The sequence below is a fragment of the Saccostrea echinata genome, unplaced genomic scaffold (assembly GCF_033153115.1).
Source record: "Saccostrea echinata isolate AGI-Se365-2 ecotype Australia unplaced genomic scaffold, CSIRO_AGI_Sech_v1 ptg000010l, whole genome shotgun sequence".
Lineage (NCBI taxonomy): Eukaryota > Metazoa > Mollusca > Bivalvia > Ostreida > Ostreidae > Saccostrea > Saccostrea echinata.
This window is the reverse complement of record NW_026889759.1, coordinates 12,085,036-12,104,055: the sequence shown is the minus strand read 5'-3', so window position 1 is coordinate 12,104,055 and position 19,020 is coordinate 12,085,036. Positions and strand designations below refer to the sequence as shown.

The 19,020-nt window shown below is 33.4% G+C and overlaps 1 protein-coding gene across 3 annotated transcripts in view; it reads right to left on the bottom strand.

Annotated features, from left to right (window-relative positions):
• Window positions 1–19,020, bottom strand: part of LOC133184407 (low-density lipoprotein receptor 1-like) — a 129,850-nt gene that overhangs the window by 33,149 nt on the left and 77,681 nt on the right. For 2 of the 3 annotated variants that reach the window (XM_061319474.1, XM_061319472.1), the window contains 2 exons: window positions 10,173–10,403; window positions 9,764–10,012 (listed from right to left, as the gene is read on the bottom strand). In XM_061319474.1, the coding sequence (XP_061175458.1) occupies window positions 9,764–10,012; window positions 10,173–10,403 (480 nt within the window). Of the gene's footprint in view, window positions 1–9,763; window positions 10,013–10,172; window positions 10,404–10,506; window positions 10,630–11,510; window positions 11,646–11,792; window positions 11,876–19,020 lie in introns of those variants that run through there. The other variant, XM_061319473.1, reaches the window with a different exon arrangement.

The window sequence follows — 19,020 nt, the reverse complement described above, 5'->3', positions numbered from 1 at the left end:
ATTCCTCCTCCGTGCTAATTCCTATCTTTTCAAAATATTGTATTAAATCCCTCAGTTGAAATTTCGCAATTACATATACTTGCGTCCAAGTGTGTTTCTGTAAAGTATAGGATATCGAAGTCAGTTACATAAGTGGTTAAGCTTTCTATTTTGTTTCTAATACTCCTAATGTTAAGGTGAAAAATATCTAAACTATGAATAGGAACACCATTCGGACCAGGGGTGGTTTCAATGTCGCCAGACAATAATAATAGTAGATGAATAATTTGCAAGCAAAAATATACATGAATAGTGCTTTTCATACTCTGGGTGGCTATACATTTGAACATTTGAAAGTAATAGTTATACACATGTAATAGATACAAAAGTACGTTTCTAAAATCAAAGAATAGCATTGATTTGACTGTGCATCTGGTTTTTGAGTAATAAATTCCTATTGCTGCTCGATATTGTGACACTGTGTTACCTGCCATTGGCTAAAAATTTTGAAGAAATGAAGTAATTTGATTGTAAGAGCCGCAAGCAATGACAAATATCAAAATAATTTGAGTACATGTTGGATAAACTGTGACAACAAAATAAGGAGTTAAAATAATAATAAAGCAAAAACAAAGAACAAAAGCGTATATACAAAGATAAATGAAACAAGTTGAAAATAAAAATAACAAAAGTGGCAAATGTGTGTCACTAAACAAAAAAGATGCGTAGGGGCAGAATTGTTGAATATAAACAGTGTGAAAACTATATACATGGCTTTCCAAAAAACAGTGGTCATACTGTAATAATGAAAGGAGAGAGAAGGTTTTGTTTTTTTTTAATTTCAAACTGTTACCGTGTAGTGAATTCATACTTTATTTTAGGTATTCTTATTTAGTTTTTATTAATGAGAGCTGAAGTCAGTAACCATGATAAATTATTTTAGACACATTTTAATAACAAGTCGATAATGAAGTCGCTAATACTGGTTATAGGGTAGAGCGGGGCCACAATAGGGAATCCAAGTTTTACATTGAAATATGAAGTAAAAATCTTTAAAAATCTTCTTCTCAAGAACCACTGGACCAGAAAGGCTGAAACTTATGTGGAAGCATCCTGGGGTAGTGTAGATTCTAAATTGTTCAAGTTCGTGCAACTCTTTAATTGATCGGATTAGGTATTTGTGACCTTTATCAGAGAGCTTTGTGAAAATTCTACCGTCACTAGTCCAGAATGCTCTAAAACTCCATTTCTTATTTATTCCACGTCCACTTGCCTGGATCTAGAGGGGGTCGTAGAGGGGGTCCAGTCTCCTCCCTCAGAATTTGCGGAGTTATCTAGAGTAAAGTAAGTAAAAGATGAAAATGACCTCGGACCCCCTCCTCGTAGAGCGTAGACCCCTGTTAAAGAGTTGATTTAGAAGGTTGGTAGAAAGAACCATATCTATGAAGTTAACTAAAAGGACATGAGCCCCCCCCCCCCCCCAATAAGTTTTCAGGTTTGAGAAAGAAAATTACGATTTTTTTAGCTTGTCAACACGTTTCGCATGCAGATGGAATTTTTGTTTACTGATGACCCCCCCCCCCCCAAAATAAATAAATAAATAAATAAACACAAATCAGGGATCCGCTCCTGCGTCTATAGAAAAAGTTGTAGACGTTCTAAAGACGAGAAAGATTCCAGTTTATTTCGTAAATATACTTGAAAACTTGAAAGTCATAATATAACCTGATATTGAATACAAAGAAAAGAATATTTTATCTTAGGGATAGGGACAATAAACTCACTCGAAAGCTTCTAGAAATCATCTGATTGAGAAACCTGACTCGGAAATGACTGTAATTTTACAATAATTACGCCCATGTATTACAATACCTTAATGTTTAAATAATGAAATAAATTCCTTAAAAAATGAAAATGAATATCAATGATACTTGCCTTTTAAATTTTATCGGGAAAAAAATCTGCATTTTTAAAAATAAATGCTTAAATTTTTAAGAACAAACGGAATGGCATACAAGGTCATGTCATATGGCATACAAAGTCATGTCATAAAAGAAAATCTTTATTTTTTTCATGATGATGATTATGCATATTTTGTATCATTTTATCGATCGATCCTTAATAATTTAGTAGTCCATCCTATGCACAGTTACGTCTGTACATAGGTATACAAGTACATAAAATTGTAACAGATTCTCGATCTCCCTTTCTCTCTTCTTCCTTACTGGAAAATTAAATTTGTATCAAAACCAAGGGGGGGGGGGGGATGGTGTAAATATTCCAAAATAAATATTTTCTCTCCATTCATTTACAAGAACATTTATTTCTTTTCTCAGACTTTGAATTTTGGAATTTGATCAGTTGGTATGTTGTAAGTAGTTAGTATTTTTTATTATATGATTGAATAATTCCCATCTCTCTGATTGGCTGAGATCCAATAATGTTAGAAAAATACTGTTATATTGACCTGCACGTGACCTTCCAGGTCAATATAAGGAATTATTTATTCTTCATTGGACCAACAGATAGGGAAATTTCAAATTGATGCAAATAGTTTTGGAAAGTTATTTCACTTGCACCTGACTTCCACTCATATGAACATAACATTAACAGGTCGAGGAATCTACCATATATGGATATTGTCGTCATTGCGCACAGAGGTGCTTACAGCGAGAAATCGTCCAATCCAATGAATGAGCCGAAAAGCATGATGGTCTACTACTGTTTATATTTTACTACAAACACATGGGTCAGTCAAATTTAGGACGCGATTTCAAATGACTGCGGGAAAGTCAACTAATAATCATTTTTAATGTTTTTGTGAAAAACACGAAGAATAGGTTCTAATTAAGATTTCCATGCTCACATTAACAAACAAAGTTAATTTTTCGTGTTAAATAGTACATTGAAATACCGCTCACAAAGTCTTCACAAGTAAATAAGAACCAAGTTTTTATAACTTGATATTCGTAAATTTGCCATGCTACTGGTGTTATTCGTTGTTACTTTGTTATTTGTTTACTAGAAATTAAAAGTTTATTCAGTTATAAAAAGAACATAAGTCTATTGCTGTACGGTTTTTTAATTCTCATGCACATTGATCATAGAACGTGTATATTGAGTAGCATACATGTAGATATCGAAGTTGTATACGTAGTAAACAATGACAATACGTGAGTACACCTCAGAGTCGATTTGTTTTGGACCTGGGAATAGTCAAGTGAAATTCATACTGACTGATAGTACAGCACGGGAAAAACTGCCAGGCTATTGTCAACAAACGGACTTATACAATGGAGTAGAGAAAACCCAGATTTTCCCGTTGTAAAACATTTGTATGTAAATGTGAGTATGGAACTAGTAGATAATGATGTACATATTATATTAAGTGTGTAAAATTCTTGGAAAAATGCATCATGTCTTTCCGAGAGCGATTTCAAAAACTGGCATTTACGAAACGTACATGTAGTATTTTTTGTAGTAACCCATAATGCAACTCATTTAGCTGAATGGTCAGTTTGCCAGTCAGTTGGGTGCCTCATTTAGCATGTAAATTTATTCTGACGTCACAGAAAATAGTTTCCTCGACCTGATTAAGGCACATAGATTATTGGGTGAGGGGTGGGGGTGGGGGCTGCAGGTGGCCTGCCCCTCTCCCCACCTTTTGAGAATGTAAAGTTTTAATTTAAATTTTATGGATGAAAAATTGCAATGAAAGCTCCCCTCTCTTCTCGTTTATGGACCTTTACATCCCACCAAATAAAATTTTGAGTTGGGAGAATTCTTTTTTTTTTGGGGGGGGGGGGGGGGGCTAGTCAAAGATTTGTTTTCAGGTAAGTTGCCATTTTTTTCTTTTAATACCCCCTTTTTTCAAAATCAATCCTATATATGTACTTCACATTTATTTTTTCTACATTGCACCTAAACTAGAATTAAAAATTCCAAAATAATACATTTGGATGTTTTTTAACCCCGTTTCTCTCATTATGTTTGGCTAGTACTTCAGTAGATGTGAACAAGTAAGATGGCATGGATTGCTTAATAAGTGTGTGTCATTTAATCATTGAATCATATAATAAAGCAATTATTGCTGTTTTTTTTTCGGTCAATACGATGATTTAGACACCTTCGAAGTACAATATTCACCTCACCCTTATTGTCAGGCCTTTGTTTTTATACTTACTAGGGATAACTCTTTTCTACAAGGCCCCTAAAAGTTAATGTAATTTTTCATTTAAGTTATCTTATTTTTTGAAACCGATCTATGAACTGCCGGTCAATAAACTGTGATCTATTGGACCAACTGTCGGTCAATAGACTGCGATCTATTGGACCGCAACGTATTTCGGAAAAACCGATCTGGGTTTCGAATTTATATGTAACATTGCGCAGACGTCAATGGTAAACAATAATTTGAAACAATGCTAAAAATAATGAAAATGGAATTAGGTAACAAAATAATAATTTAATGCCTGAGCAATCAATAGACGAGAATATTTTTCCAGAGGTGCAGGGAGCAGCTCAGTGTATTCTATTGCCCTCGGCTGTTGGCCTCGGGCAATAGAACACACTGAGGCAGAGCTGCTCCGTGCACCTCGGGAAAAATATTCTGGTCTATTGACTGCTCAGGCATTAAGGTAGATCGCGGGTTTACTGTGTCTGAAAACATACGCTGAAAATTTGTCAGCTAAATCCTTTCGTTTTAAATTTTTCTTTCTGAAATTTTTTTGAGATTCGTCTGCGTGGTTATGTTGTAATTGTATTTCAAATGCACTAATGTTAAAGAGAACAGGTGACACTATTTCAATTAAATTTGTTGTAAAATATGCCTTTCACGCCGTTATATGCATTTCAAAACCATGCTCATAATATTAAAATGAAGCAGACGAATTTTATATTACTCAACACAATAAATGTGGAGTAAATTTAGAATCGATCTATTAAAAAAAAATTAATATGTACTCTAGCTCAATTTCTCGAAAAAGAACTTTAAAGTTTTACAATTTTCCATCAAACATTATATTTTCATCACGACGTTATATTACGTTAGTGCGACATCATTATTTTCGTATACATTGTACCTGTGTGACCAGAAAAAAATATTAATTAATCAACAATTCACTCAAAATAAAGCATATTATCCGTAAATTCAATTTTTATTGATTGATGATAATGTTCATGTAAAAGTTGCCATACTTTACCCACAGCGTGGCACTATTTCATTGAAACACAGGAAAGAAGTCATATGATTTTTTTCCTCAATAAACTCAAGCAATGCGGAAAAATTCTACAAAAAAGGACGTCTTATCCAAGGGGAAATTTGGCCAATTTTGATCAGTTTAGCATGTTTGTTTTCAGCTTATGACTTCTAAATAAATCAAGTATTACAGTGGCGGATCCAGAAATTACAGAATGAGAGGGACAACTCTTGCCTTGACCCCACCCACCCACCCACACACACAACACTATCAGCAGGTCTACATGTAACGCAAATCACTATTGGATGACATGCAAGAATAGATGGCAATTTAGAACGTACATATATTTTATTTCATGATGTTAACTACTTTTATTTCTTTTTTAGAATCGATTTCTACATATGATTAAAAACAAAATCACCTCAAAACTATATTGATGAACGCCTCCCTTGTTGAGAATTATCTAATTCATCAATGACACCCCCCCCCCCCCACATGTAGATATGATCATACTATTTTTTTTCACATAACTGTGCATGGCTAAGACAATAGTGTTGATCTTTAAAAATCAAATTCCAGATATTACAAATTCCAAGTGCGCATTTCATCAAGATAATAACTTTGTAATAATGATTTAGAGATATGTAACCTTATGTGTAAAACAAATTAATATCTAGTCACGTAAAGTAGCATGTAGACTAAAACAAAACAAAACAAATTTTACAAAAGTACCGAATAAATCATCAAATAGGAGGGCAGGCGCTTGACACTCCGGCGCTGGATCAGCCTTTGTATTGTATCAACATAATGACATCTTAGAAGGATACACAAACATATATCATGTGAAGGACTACATGTAAAAGACTGCCTTGACCTCAACATCGCTGACACGCCATTCCGGGGGTAAGGGGGGTGTTGTTCAAGCTTCCATTTTGGGAATTTTAATCTGTATTAAACTGATCTGAAATAAACTAAATCAAATAACATAATTCACGAAACTGTGCCAGTTTGGTGTTGATGTCAAAGCAACAGTCCTTTGCCATTTGTGTTGTGGCGTGTTCCTGTGGACACGGAATTCGTTTTGTCGCACCTACTGATATTCTATATAGAGAATGGATGCCAATCCGTATTTTATTTTCACCAGTGCAAGAAAAGAGATGTAAAGGTTAATTGAAAAATACACACTCTTTCAATCCCTCTGCAACAATTTCAATTCAACTACTCGCCTCCCTGCCTCCCATGAATTTTCGTCCGTGCAGTATTTTGCAAGTGCGGGAGCATCTTCCGACTTTTCTTTGTGTTGTGTTTTTTGTTTTAAAAACCGAGTTATTCAAGCTTGCTATTCTTTCCTGTTACACAAACTTTCCTTTATGTTCATTGCGAAAAGGTTTTGATGGTTTGTTGTTTGTGACGCATTTTTTTTTTTTTTAAAATGATGTAATTTTTTAATTCCGCAAAAATAAATTGAATGACAATTATATATGCAAAGAATGAGGAATTATTGCGTTTTACTTTGATAAACAGAATTAGTTTTAGCCCCTGAATTTTCCAACATAAAGAACACTCTTATTTTAGTTAATGATCCATCCTTTAGCTATAGTTATAAATGAATAAATATTTTTACAGACTACACAAGCTTTACTGTATGTTTCATTTAATACCGTATACTGCTGAAGATATTTTTTGCTTGTTTGTAGTTTGATACGTAAACGCGATAGGCTTTATACGTCGAATCCTATTGTGACGTCAGCAAACCCGCGATCTACCTTAAATAATTGTATAGCATAGGCGTCAAAAGAAAATTAAAGTGAGGGGCTAATTGAAAGTGTGTGTGTGTGGGGGGGGGGGGGGGGGCTAAATCTTAAAAAAAAATGTAAGCCTCAATTTTAACGCCTATATTATGTATATCTTAGCAAAAAAGTGGGAGGTTAAGCCCCCCTAGCCCCCCCCCCCCCCCTGGTTCCGACGCCTATTTATAATGTGGACCGAGGCACTTCCTGGTATCGAAGATGTCGAGTGTCATCCCTTGTTTTTTATGTACAATGAAATATGATTTAAAAAAAAAAAAACTGTGGATTTCAGTGATTTCCGATTTTTAATATAATTAGTGAATTTAAACACTCAATACACAAAATACACTATCCCGAAACAAAGCTTCTTTGACTGGAAGCAATGTATCTCTATAATATAAGTTACTAAGCAAAATGATCGAGTGCGAGAAGTTTCTTGGTGCAAAACTTTCCATTGATTAAGAACCGCTGTGTTTATGTCTTACAAAACAAATATCTGGTCAGATGCTGAAGACTTGTAAGTGGCAGATCAACATGCGTATATATTTCTTAATCCAACATCATGACCCACCCTTTTATTTTAAATAAATTTTAGAGACATTTTATGTCATTAGTTGATCTATTTTTAATTAGCTAGTTTATATAATTCAATATTTAGGTACAATGTATGTATGATATAATTGTGGGTCATTAATTTGTATATATATAATGTTGTGGGATCAATGTGCAGTACGAGTATATTGTTGTGGGATAGTATATAAGTATAAAGATATACGTATATATCCAAAAAGGTAAAAGAACATTGTTGGATATATACTGGGTTTAGGCAGTTAACGCTTTATAAACCGCGAAGTGGTCACCTTTTCAAACCTTCAGGGACCATTCAATCGACTGAATGGCAGAGGTTCATCCCGTGGGAGGATAAAAGCAAATACTCGAGGCTATTTAGCGAGTAAAATGGTTAGAGATTGTCCTATTTTGAATTACTTGTTTTATTCAATACGTTTTTGACGTAATTTTTTTTTTTTTGTTCCCAAATCTTTTATCTCTTTCTCTCATGAAGATGTGTTAATATTATAAACACATATATTACATAAATATATCTATATATCTATATCAAGGTTCTACATGTACATGTAATGCATGTATCGGATAATTATGGGTCATTTATATGTACATATATATAGATATAGAATATTGCGGGATCAAATTACAGGCAACTATACATCATTCTGGGTCAATATATTGATATAAAGAACATCGTGGGATATGTACAGTTGTACTTGTCTATCTATAAAATATTAAAATCACTGTTGATTTGATTACACTTCCCTAAAATCTTAACGCGTAATAATTTTTTTCTGAATAATCCTTGAGTTGTGAATGATTTTCTGCGACTTCATACTGACATATTTCTTTATTACTTAAACTTCACAGTTCACATCAGGGTAACGCGCCTTCTTTATAGTAACATTTTAAAGTAATTATATCTTATAAAATGATATACTTGAAGCTTTCTTTCATATCTGAATAATTATATAGACTTTAGGAAGAACACAACTATAGTACGATTAAAACTTATAAAATTATTTAACCTTATTTTTTCTAGATTTATACAATGTATTACATTAAAAGCAAAAGCTCATGCATGGCATGACATACATGTAAATAAATAATGCGTTACAATCTGATAATGATTCACTGCAATTAGGCTATAAAATCTAGCTGTTTCCCATAATCCCTCCAATACTCATGGGGAAGTATATAAAAAATTGTGGGTCACGCGCGAAATTCTGCCAATCCACAGAGTGGTAAGATTTCATATATATATAATTGCATTGTGGGTCATTTTTTGAGTGTGTAATTATGGGTCAAAAAATTTTTTTTTGTAAAAAATGAAAATAGTAACTATATTATTGTCATAAACAAATTTTTAGGCACATGGTTTGTGGGTCAATATATAATGACCCATAAACCATCCATGATACCCACAAAGTGAGTGAAAAAGACACAAAATATCCCACAATCCGCATGGCACAAAACTATATATACATATATTAAAATAAAATCCAAGATAAACAAACAAGTTCACATTTAATTATTACACTAAGCGCTTTCGCCGTGAGGCTCTTCAGAGTGTAACAAAGTTTATAAAAACAATACAACTTGGTTGTTATGACGTCGTTATTGTGACGTCATAAAGGCAGCATTATATATTGGCGCAGGTAAATGTCATTAGGGCGCCAAAAGTAGAGAATTGAACATATGTACATTGTTGGATTTTATTTTAATTTATAACCTACCTATACCGTGGACTTTTACTACAATTTCAATATATATATATATATATATATATATATATATATATATATATATATATATATATATATATATATATATATATATATATATATCAAAAACTGGAATGGAATTTGGGACTTTAAATCGGAGATCGGTTGTTCCTTACAAGCCATGCCTTTATTAATAACAAATTAAAAAGAAATAACTAAAACTGTCACTTTTTCCGATAAACTTATTTCATTTTATTAGCACATAATTGTAAATACTGTGCACTGACTTGTACATTTTAAATTTTTTTCTTGCTTTTGAGATTTGGACTTTCCTCTTCTCTACTTGCATAAAACATTGGCAAATTTGGACAAAAACAAAGCTCGTGGTGTTGCAAATATTAATATTATTTAACTTAAACCATATCTCTGCTCATTTAAATATAAATATACATGTAAAATATGTTATTGCTCATTCTACTCAAAAAAACGAAAAAAGGAACTTAACAATTTAATTCATCTGATCCATCCACACAATCTACATCCCCGTCACATTTCCATGACTCGTGGATGCACTGTTCACGATCGTGGCACTCCCATTCTCTATCTGCTTTACACCTATTCACTTTTACTGGCGTGCAGTCTTTTTCATCACTCTGGTCATTACAATCAGCATCACCGTCACATTTCCAGGAAAGATCAATGCACTGCTTATCTGAACATTGGAACTGGGCAGCAGTGCATACAGTTACATTAGCTGTAATAAAGAAGTAGTAAAAATTAATGAAATGTACAGTGCCAATAAAAGCATTATCACTGTGCAGTTTATCACTTGTACTTTCAAACTAAAATATGGGTATAAATATTAATATAAATATAACAAATTATAAGTTTTTGAAGAACATAAAGCCACATACGACATTGTTTTTCATCACTGTTATCGCCGCAGTCATTATCCCGATCACATCGCCATTTGTTTGTTACACACTTAGAATTGTCACATCTGAATTCATCGCTAGCACAGGTAGGGGAAGCACAAATCTCATCTTCACCATCAGAACAGTCCGGGGAGCCATCACAACGCCAGCTAGCTGGGATACACGCTCCATTTCCACAAGTAAACTGGTCTATAGCACATGTTTTATTTTCTTAAAGTAAAATGTTTTACAAGTATTTATTATTGCTTTCGTTTAATGTAACAAAAAATTGTTTTGAGATCGTACGTGGAAACAGACTAAAACTGGAACATACTGCAAACATCTGTTTCATCAGAACCATCAGGACAGTCTTCTTCTTTGTCACAGGTCCACCTTATCGGCAAACATTGACCTGAGGTACATCTGAACTCTTGATTGGAACATACCGTCTTACTTGCTAAAATTCAGAAATCGATTAAATAGACATTATCAGCTTAATTGTGTAGAACGTATGAATCTGGAGCAGACATAAGGAAATGCATTTGTTTATAAACATAACTAAAGTTTGTTGAAGAGAATGTTCATAACAAAGTTGCGATTATCATATATGATTTTGTGCGTGTATTTAGCTATAGAATCACAAATATTCACAACACTCAAACTTTTGAATCATCTGTGACTATGTAAGTAGGAAAGAAATGAAAAAACAGTAAAATCTTTAATGACCAAGTTAAGGATTCCTCTTGGGGAGGTTTTGTAGAATGTTGTAGGGTATTACTTCTGCGCAAACAATGAGTTATTATATAGCTTTATGCAAGGTTTCCCGCCATTAAAAATTAAATCAATCTCTCCTTCTTTCTCACTAGTACTCTGTATAATAAGGCCCGACAATAGTTCGTTCTTCTCACAGAATTAGGCCTATAACATACTTAAACATTTACTCTATTGTATTCAGAATGTTATCTCTTTGAATTGTTTTTCATCCATTGTAATAAGTAGGCATTGTCTAATTATTATACTGTCTCAGGTAAAGGTTGTTTACAATCTGTATAAAATGCCAGTAACCTCTTTACTTGTCCCATACTATTTCTTGTCCGATTACATTTCAAACATTCTTCTTAATAATAATTGAAATGCATATTGTCTTACAAACAAGACATTCGCAAAACATATATTAAGATGTGGTTCAAAGACGTCTGCGATTATTTGCCAAAAAAGACATACTTTATACTATTCTACAATATTTAAAAATTTTAAAGTGCCTAGCGTTTAACAAACGTTCACATCACTTTGCTACGAGACTAACTTATGAAATATATATTTAATAAATGAACTCACGGCAGTTTTCCTCGTCTGATTGATCACCAGGGTCTGGACAATCATACGCTCCATCACATCTCCAGTTTACAGGAATACAGTTCCTCATACATTTAAACTCGTTCTCTTTACATAAAAGGGGTGTGTTGGGCACAGCTAAGTAAAAGAATATATGATTATACAAACTTTTTTTAAGTTTGTCAAAATTTATTTACATCGGATACTAACATACTACTTGCATTGAACTTCCCGCTAAGTATTCACAAAATTTATTATTTTGGTAAATGATGTAAAATTTCTTACCTCCGGGTAAAAGACACATTGCCATGTAGATAATTAAAAACAAAAGTTGGAAAATATTCCTCATCGTGGACAAATATGCATAAAACCTAGAAAATTTTTACAATGATTGACGAATTCATTAAAAGGATATGTACTAAGAACTGACAAGCGAAAAACAGATTCATACAACAAAGTTATCAATTATATACATATATTCATGCATGGTGAGTACTGTACTTATGGCCACTTACTTTGCTTTAGTGGAGATTCCCACTAAGTGGATCCACCGATTTTCTTATTCGTAAGATGTGTCAAGTAGCATTTGCTTCTTCGATTAGAGTGTTTTAAAAACTTGACTTTAAGTTTAATAAGATACAATTATAGTCATTGCATGGGGGTTATTTATATCTCCTTACCAACTTCATCTGTCTTATTATATCATATGTATATTGCGAAATAGACGTATAGTTCAAAATACACGTAACACTAATTAAAACAAGAACATATTTAGAATATTTTTGTCCGTTTAAAGAAGACGAATTGTTTCTCTTTCTATTTTCTTTTTTTTCATATTGTAATGTGAGAAAATAACACAAAGGAATTTGAATTGTCATATTTGAAATATAAACTGAGAAAATTAAACAAATAGGTGAAACAACTGTACAAAAATGGAAGAATTCAAATCTAGAATGTGCATAAAAAACTTGTAATGACAGCTTTATACGTTAACATACAATGAGCTAAAATAATGCAAAAAAGGTGTGTTTGGGGAGATGGAAAAAAAAGAACACTTTTCCCTGCAAAGAACACGAGGAAATGCTGCGCCACCTAAGCAAATGAAAGGAATTTTATTAGTCTGAAATTCACAAACCAAAACATTAAAAATCAGTGGATATAATTACCATGGAACACAAAGCTTGTTTAAAACTGGGTAAGAATTAATATGAATATTACTGAATGTGGGTACATTTTCTCTTAAATCTAAAATCAAAATTAACAAATGGTAATTAGACAGATACAACACTGTAACAATACATGATTGTACAGTGTGTAAGTGCGAATTTGAGTTTTAAAACGAATTGATCATATATAGTTACACCTTGGAAAAGATAAAAAAGAATAGTGACAATGACGAAATCAACTCAGTGGAATTGCAAGACCAAGCACGTTTTAAATGCATAAATTATTTAACCGCAGTCATAAACATTCATTTTCATGACAGCTAACCTACAGATCCAAAACTACTGTAACAATTAATTACTAAATATATCATTTTTTTTTCATAGAAGAAAATATAAATGCACAAAATTTCTAAATTATATATGATATTTCTGTCTAAACATCGACAAGATTTCCTCATCATAATTAATAAAACTTTTTACGTCTAAGAAATTTAGACAGGTAAGTTGTCCAATAGCCATATAACTTACTGTAGATTCCTAAATATACGCGAGGAATAAATTATCGCGTAATTACGCGAGAAGCACCACTCGCGAAATAAAATTACTCGCTTTTATTTTTATGGTGCTTTAATGTATGTAAAATCTCTAGATAAATCACCCATTCGCGAATTATTGTTCTCGCGGTTTGACGCCCTTGGGCCATTTCGCGATATTAAGTACTCGCGTAAAATAAGGAATTTACAGTATTTGGTAGAACACTAGATGTCAGCAGACCAAGGTCCGATGCCTCGTATAGTTCGTCTTTTTCTCCTTTCCTATAAAATTATATGTTTAAGGGGTCATGATCATCTGCTCTAAATTTCCACAGAAAGTTATAAAATTCCCAACATTGATTTTCACCAACAACAAAAGCATTAGATTCAAAAGGAAAATAATTGTAGTAGCAATAGTTTGAAACAGTGCTTACTTTTTCAGAAGTGATTTTTGTCTTTTTTTAAGGTCTTACCCTGATTTGAAAAAGAAATTGACACAGTGAATAGAAAGAGCAATAATTAATTTATCACAGTATAAAATTGAATATGAGGTAAACATTGTATATGAAAGTGATACTTCGTGTCATACACTTTAATTTCATATTAAAAAAACAATGAAGCACTGTTTTTTTTTTAATCAAAATATCACAATTTCTGAAGCGAGACAGACAATTGATAAATAAGTTGATGACACAAGGATATCAACAGTCTCCTTTAAAGTCAACATTTCACAAATTTTATGGTCAATACAATGACCTTGCATGCGCGGATATAGAGGGGGTCGGGGGGATCGGGACGCCCTGGAATTTGCAGAGTTATTAAATATATACACTGAAGCAAATAAAAAATGACTCTGGACACCTCCCCCCCCCCCCCGGGAAAATTGAACCCCACCACCACCACTACGAAATACGTTTTTCACGTTGAAAATGGATTTGGAAATGAATTTACGGGGTTTTTTGTTTTGTTTTTTTTTTCCATACAAAATGTTAGGCCATTATTTTCACACCGAATGGTCTTCAGAATTTTCCGTTTGTCCGATCGTTCATGACAAGGAGCGCACGGCGGGTGTGATCGATCGACAGGGGATGTTTAGTCCTTCATGGCACCTAAACCTACCTCTAATGTTTTTTGAAGTCCACATTTGCTCTTCCGTCAATTAGTATTGTTGGACATTTTAGAATTATTTTTAGGAAGTTTTCAAATCGTTCGACTTTAAGGAGGAATGATTGTGGTTTATTTAAGGAATAAAAATGCATAGCCTGATTGGGGGAGTTTACGCTTAATCCACAAAGCGTGAACAACAAATACGTAGATGCTTATAAGGGCATGTCCATTTTAAACATAATTATCTCCCGAAAATTAAAATTAAAAACATTTGCTAACTTGTTCTATGTTATTCTACTTGTGGGATGCAAGGTGGTCTTGCATGTACATAGCTGATGATCTAGCTCGCTGTTCTAAAGAAAAATGGAATGGACGACCAGAGAGCTACGGATCAACCCATAGGAAACGTTTATATACTAGTATATATGTATTTATTTTTTCAATATATTTAAACTGCTTTCTCAAAGTACTACTCTTCACGTGTTCTTAACATATTCTTCTACCAATTCCACAACAAAACACCGGTCCTTCGGATGAGACCATATAAACCGAGGTCCCGTGTCGCAGTAGGTGCTGGCTCGGAAAAAAATCTTTCACTGCTCAATGGCCCTGAATGCCGAGTATAGGTCAAAATTTGCAGCTCTCCACCAGCAAGTGGTGACGTCTCCATATAAGTGAAAAATTCTCGAGAGGGACGTTAAGCAATAAACAAACAAAAACAAACACAACAAAACATTCCTCACAGCCAATGCTACTAGTCTTTATTAGCCTGAAATTGAAACCATCGAAAACTTCGCCTATTTATACTGCCATTTTGTGTGGCATGAGTGTCACTATTCGGTCCAACACAGTTCTTGGATAACTTACTCATACATTGTATATCTTTGTCTTTTCAGTCTTTGGGTCTAATATTTTTTCTTCTCTGGAGTTCTGCAACATGTTAATATTTTTGTACCAGATGTTGAATTTTACCTGATTTATTAAATATTTGAATTTTCTGATTGGATTGACGGAACTTTTGCACCAACGTTACACATTGTTAGATTAGTTCAGATTTATTTATGAGTGGCGAAAAATATTTTTCCTTATGATTTATTCATTTAAAATTAAATTTAGCTAATCAAGATTGAATGCTTTGTATTTGAAAAAAAATGTGATAAAAGTCTTATTCAGTATAAACTGACGAAACTGAAGCATTATTTTGACACTCAAAATGGCAGTAGATATAGGCGAAATCTCTAATGGTTTCAATTTGAAATTCAGGCCGAAGAGGGCTATTATCAAGGGTTGTGGGGAATGTTTTGTTGTGGAAGTAGTAAAAGAACATGTTAAGAACATATGGTAACTATTATTTTGAAATTTAAGCTAAAATATGCGGATAAATAAATCAATGAACGTGTGCACTTTTTTGTGCGCAATTAATATACCCTTTTTCTATGGGTGGATCTGTAACTCTCTATTCATCCATCACAATTTTTCAGACCAGCCAGCTACAGATCTGCATTCAGAAAGTAGCAACTATTATTCCTGGTCTTTCTTGGCAAATGAAATATTGAGGTTCTTTTTTATATTAATGTCAAGCCAACCAATTCCAGATGACCTACTAGCCTCTACATGGACTATATGCCTATAATTAAGCAGAGGCACATTATGAGTGCCTCATTAAAGATAGTCAAATTCATAAAAAAATATATTTATCTATGATAGATTTGACCATGGATTTTTAGGTCATTACTAGGCTGCTATGTCTTACTGACAGATTTTATGTTTTATCATCAAGGTCTTAGAAATTATACATCAATTTTGTTAAATTTACAAATTGCCCATTGGAAATTCTAACTTTCATTTATTGGGCACATTGTAACCCAACTCATCGCTGTAAATGGGCACTAGCACTCTTTGGTAATCAGAGCCCCCTGTAAAATCAGCAAATAAAATATCCATGACTTTATTACCTGGAAACTTTTCATTACAAGTCGGACTTGTATCCGTTGTTCTGACGGGGATGAGTGCAGCTTGGCTTCCGCAGTCAGCAAACCTAGGAATACACTCCATTAGCTATTTCATCTGGGTATTCCTGAAATATGCATGAGTTTGTCCTTTGCCACTGAATGTCTACTGTAACTTTCTGGTCTGGTCGGGGTCCTCGCTGACCTTAGGCTGAATCTGATCTGCCTGGCTCTCCTTTTAGGCATCGTGCTTTGGCGTCGAATATAAAGTTATATGGAAAACAAATTAAAGAATTTTAAAGAAATTAAAGAAAATTAAAGAAATTACTATCGGAGGGTATAGCATTTATGAGGATGTGACATTAAATGAAATAGCCACGCAAATAAAATGATCAAATCTTACTTTTTGAATTTTACACATGTTGACTGCTAAAAATATCTTTAGGAAGGCCATGACATCATAACTCACCCGTAGGCTAGAATAGGATAATACTCGGGAAGAAATATGTGGAGATAACGAACAGTATTCGAGCTCAAAAGTCCATTAAACATTACAAAATAAGAGCAGAGCAAACACGGACCTCTAAAACTTCAGAAGTTGGATCAGGTGCCATGGAGAAGTGAGCATCCCCTGTTGACCGGTCACACCCGCCGTGTGCTCCTTGTCATGATCGGGAAATAACGGAAAAATCCATCAACAATTCAGTGTGTAAATAATGGCCTAACAAATAGTATGAAAAAAGTCAGTCAGCATTTGACTTAATGATAGATTGTATTTGCTGACGAGGGAAGGTCATTGTATCGACCATAGAACTTACGAAATGATGACTTTAAATGAGACTGTTGATATTCTTGTTTCATCAACTTGTTTGTCAATAACTTACCTCATTTTAGAAATTGTTCATATGTAGAGCATGCTCTGGAGTATCGAATCAACCAAAAAAAAAAAAAAAAACAAAAAAACGCTGATAAATGTTACCTTAGTTAAATCGATATAACTTCAATGGGTTAAATACTTTTAATCATTTCTTTTGAAGCTTTCAGTATATATGCATATAACATTTGCACATATATCATCAGGAAGGGTCTATATATACTAGTATGCAGTATAATAGAAGACGGAGAGAGCGGATATTGTTTAAAAGTACAGCAAAAGAATAGAACACAAAATAAGGTAGTTATTGTACAGCATTCTTATTTTCATTGTGACCTATAGATCTATTCAGTTAAACATAATTTTGTTTAATCTGTTGTTTATAACAAATATTATAATGAGAACTAGAAGAATGTCTGTTTGTATTATTAGGGGAAACTGTCTGAGATGGAGGAGTTGGTAATAAACTTGAAGTTGTTATATGTTCTGTGAATAGGAAATGGTCCATGCATAAGTAGAGTTTTTCATTAAATTGTTAAACTGTTACAGATACACATAAAGGCAAACTCGGCATATTTACTTTCATTTTGAAAATTCAAATTCATTTGTTGTAAGTTAAATTTACCTATGAATAAAGCCATCTTATTTTCATGGTCAGACAATGAATCTCCTTAATATTGTTGATGCGACATGCAAGATTAAAAATCTTTCAATCTATTCTTCTCCAAAATAGATGGCGTACTTAAGTTGTTCTTTTTGTTATAAATAAGAAATGGTCCATGCTTTTTATGTTTATTGTTTTTTAAAAAATTATGTTACAATCTCTATGGAGTTTCAGTTCTGATGGGAATATAACCTGGACCTTTGGATGTTACTAGAGGTTTTGAAGTTGTAGCTTTTGGTTTGTCTGTGGCCTTCGTTTGTACAGAAGGTAAAACTGCAGTTGATATTGATGTAACTGAAATTAAAAAAGAAAATCATTTAGATACCTGAATTTCTTCACCCTTGTTTTCATTCTCTTTAGATAGCAGCCGATACAAGTTTCTCTATGGAGTATATTGTATTTAACCATTTATATATATATTGAAGCATCCTGTTAACATAATTTGCAGTGATATTGCAGAGACTACGGGGGATGATCAAAAAGTTCGCGAACTCACTGAATAACTTCCATAAAAGAAATCAAACTGAATTTCTATTTTTTATAAGGCAGGTCTCTCCGGCAATGCACGAAACACGTGGTCTAGGCGGTCACATGGCATGCTCCGTAGCTGACTGTTCACAGCAGCCCAAAGATTTTGCGGGTCTTATATTTCCTACCAAGCATTTGTTTTTAATTAAAAGAATAGTCCACATGTTACAAATTGCCAACTCTTGGACATAGGATGAAGGGATTAGGATTTCTTTTCCCATGATGTGCATGGTGTCCATCACAACTCTACTTCTCCGTCTTGGATGCTTCGTGTATTTGAGTGTAGAACAAGCATGAACGCTTTCTTTTTATCATATCTGATTTTTTAACAGTCTAAAGTAACTGAAATTTCAGGGCATTAAGAATTATTTATTGTTTAGATATTCAACTATTTTCTAACTGTTGCTCGGATATCTTTTATTACAAATTACTCAACTAAGATCACATCTCTTTCCCAGCTCACTTTTAGTGGGCATCCAGAACGAACATAATTTTTAACCATCTCCATTCCTTTACTAAAACAATCCAATTACTAATCGAACTTTTGGCAAGTCCTTCGTCGCCACAAGCCTTGTACACATCATTATACCCGCACTTTCTAAAGAAAGTTCGTGTATGTTGTTGTTATCCTGGTCCGTCCGTCCGTCTGTCACACTTTCTTCTTCCTCAAACTCCTCTTTTATTTTAAGCAG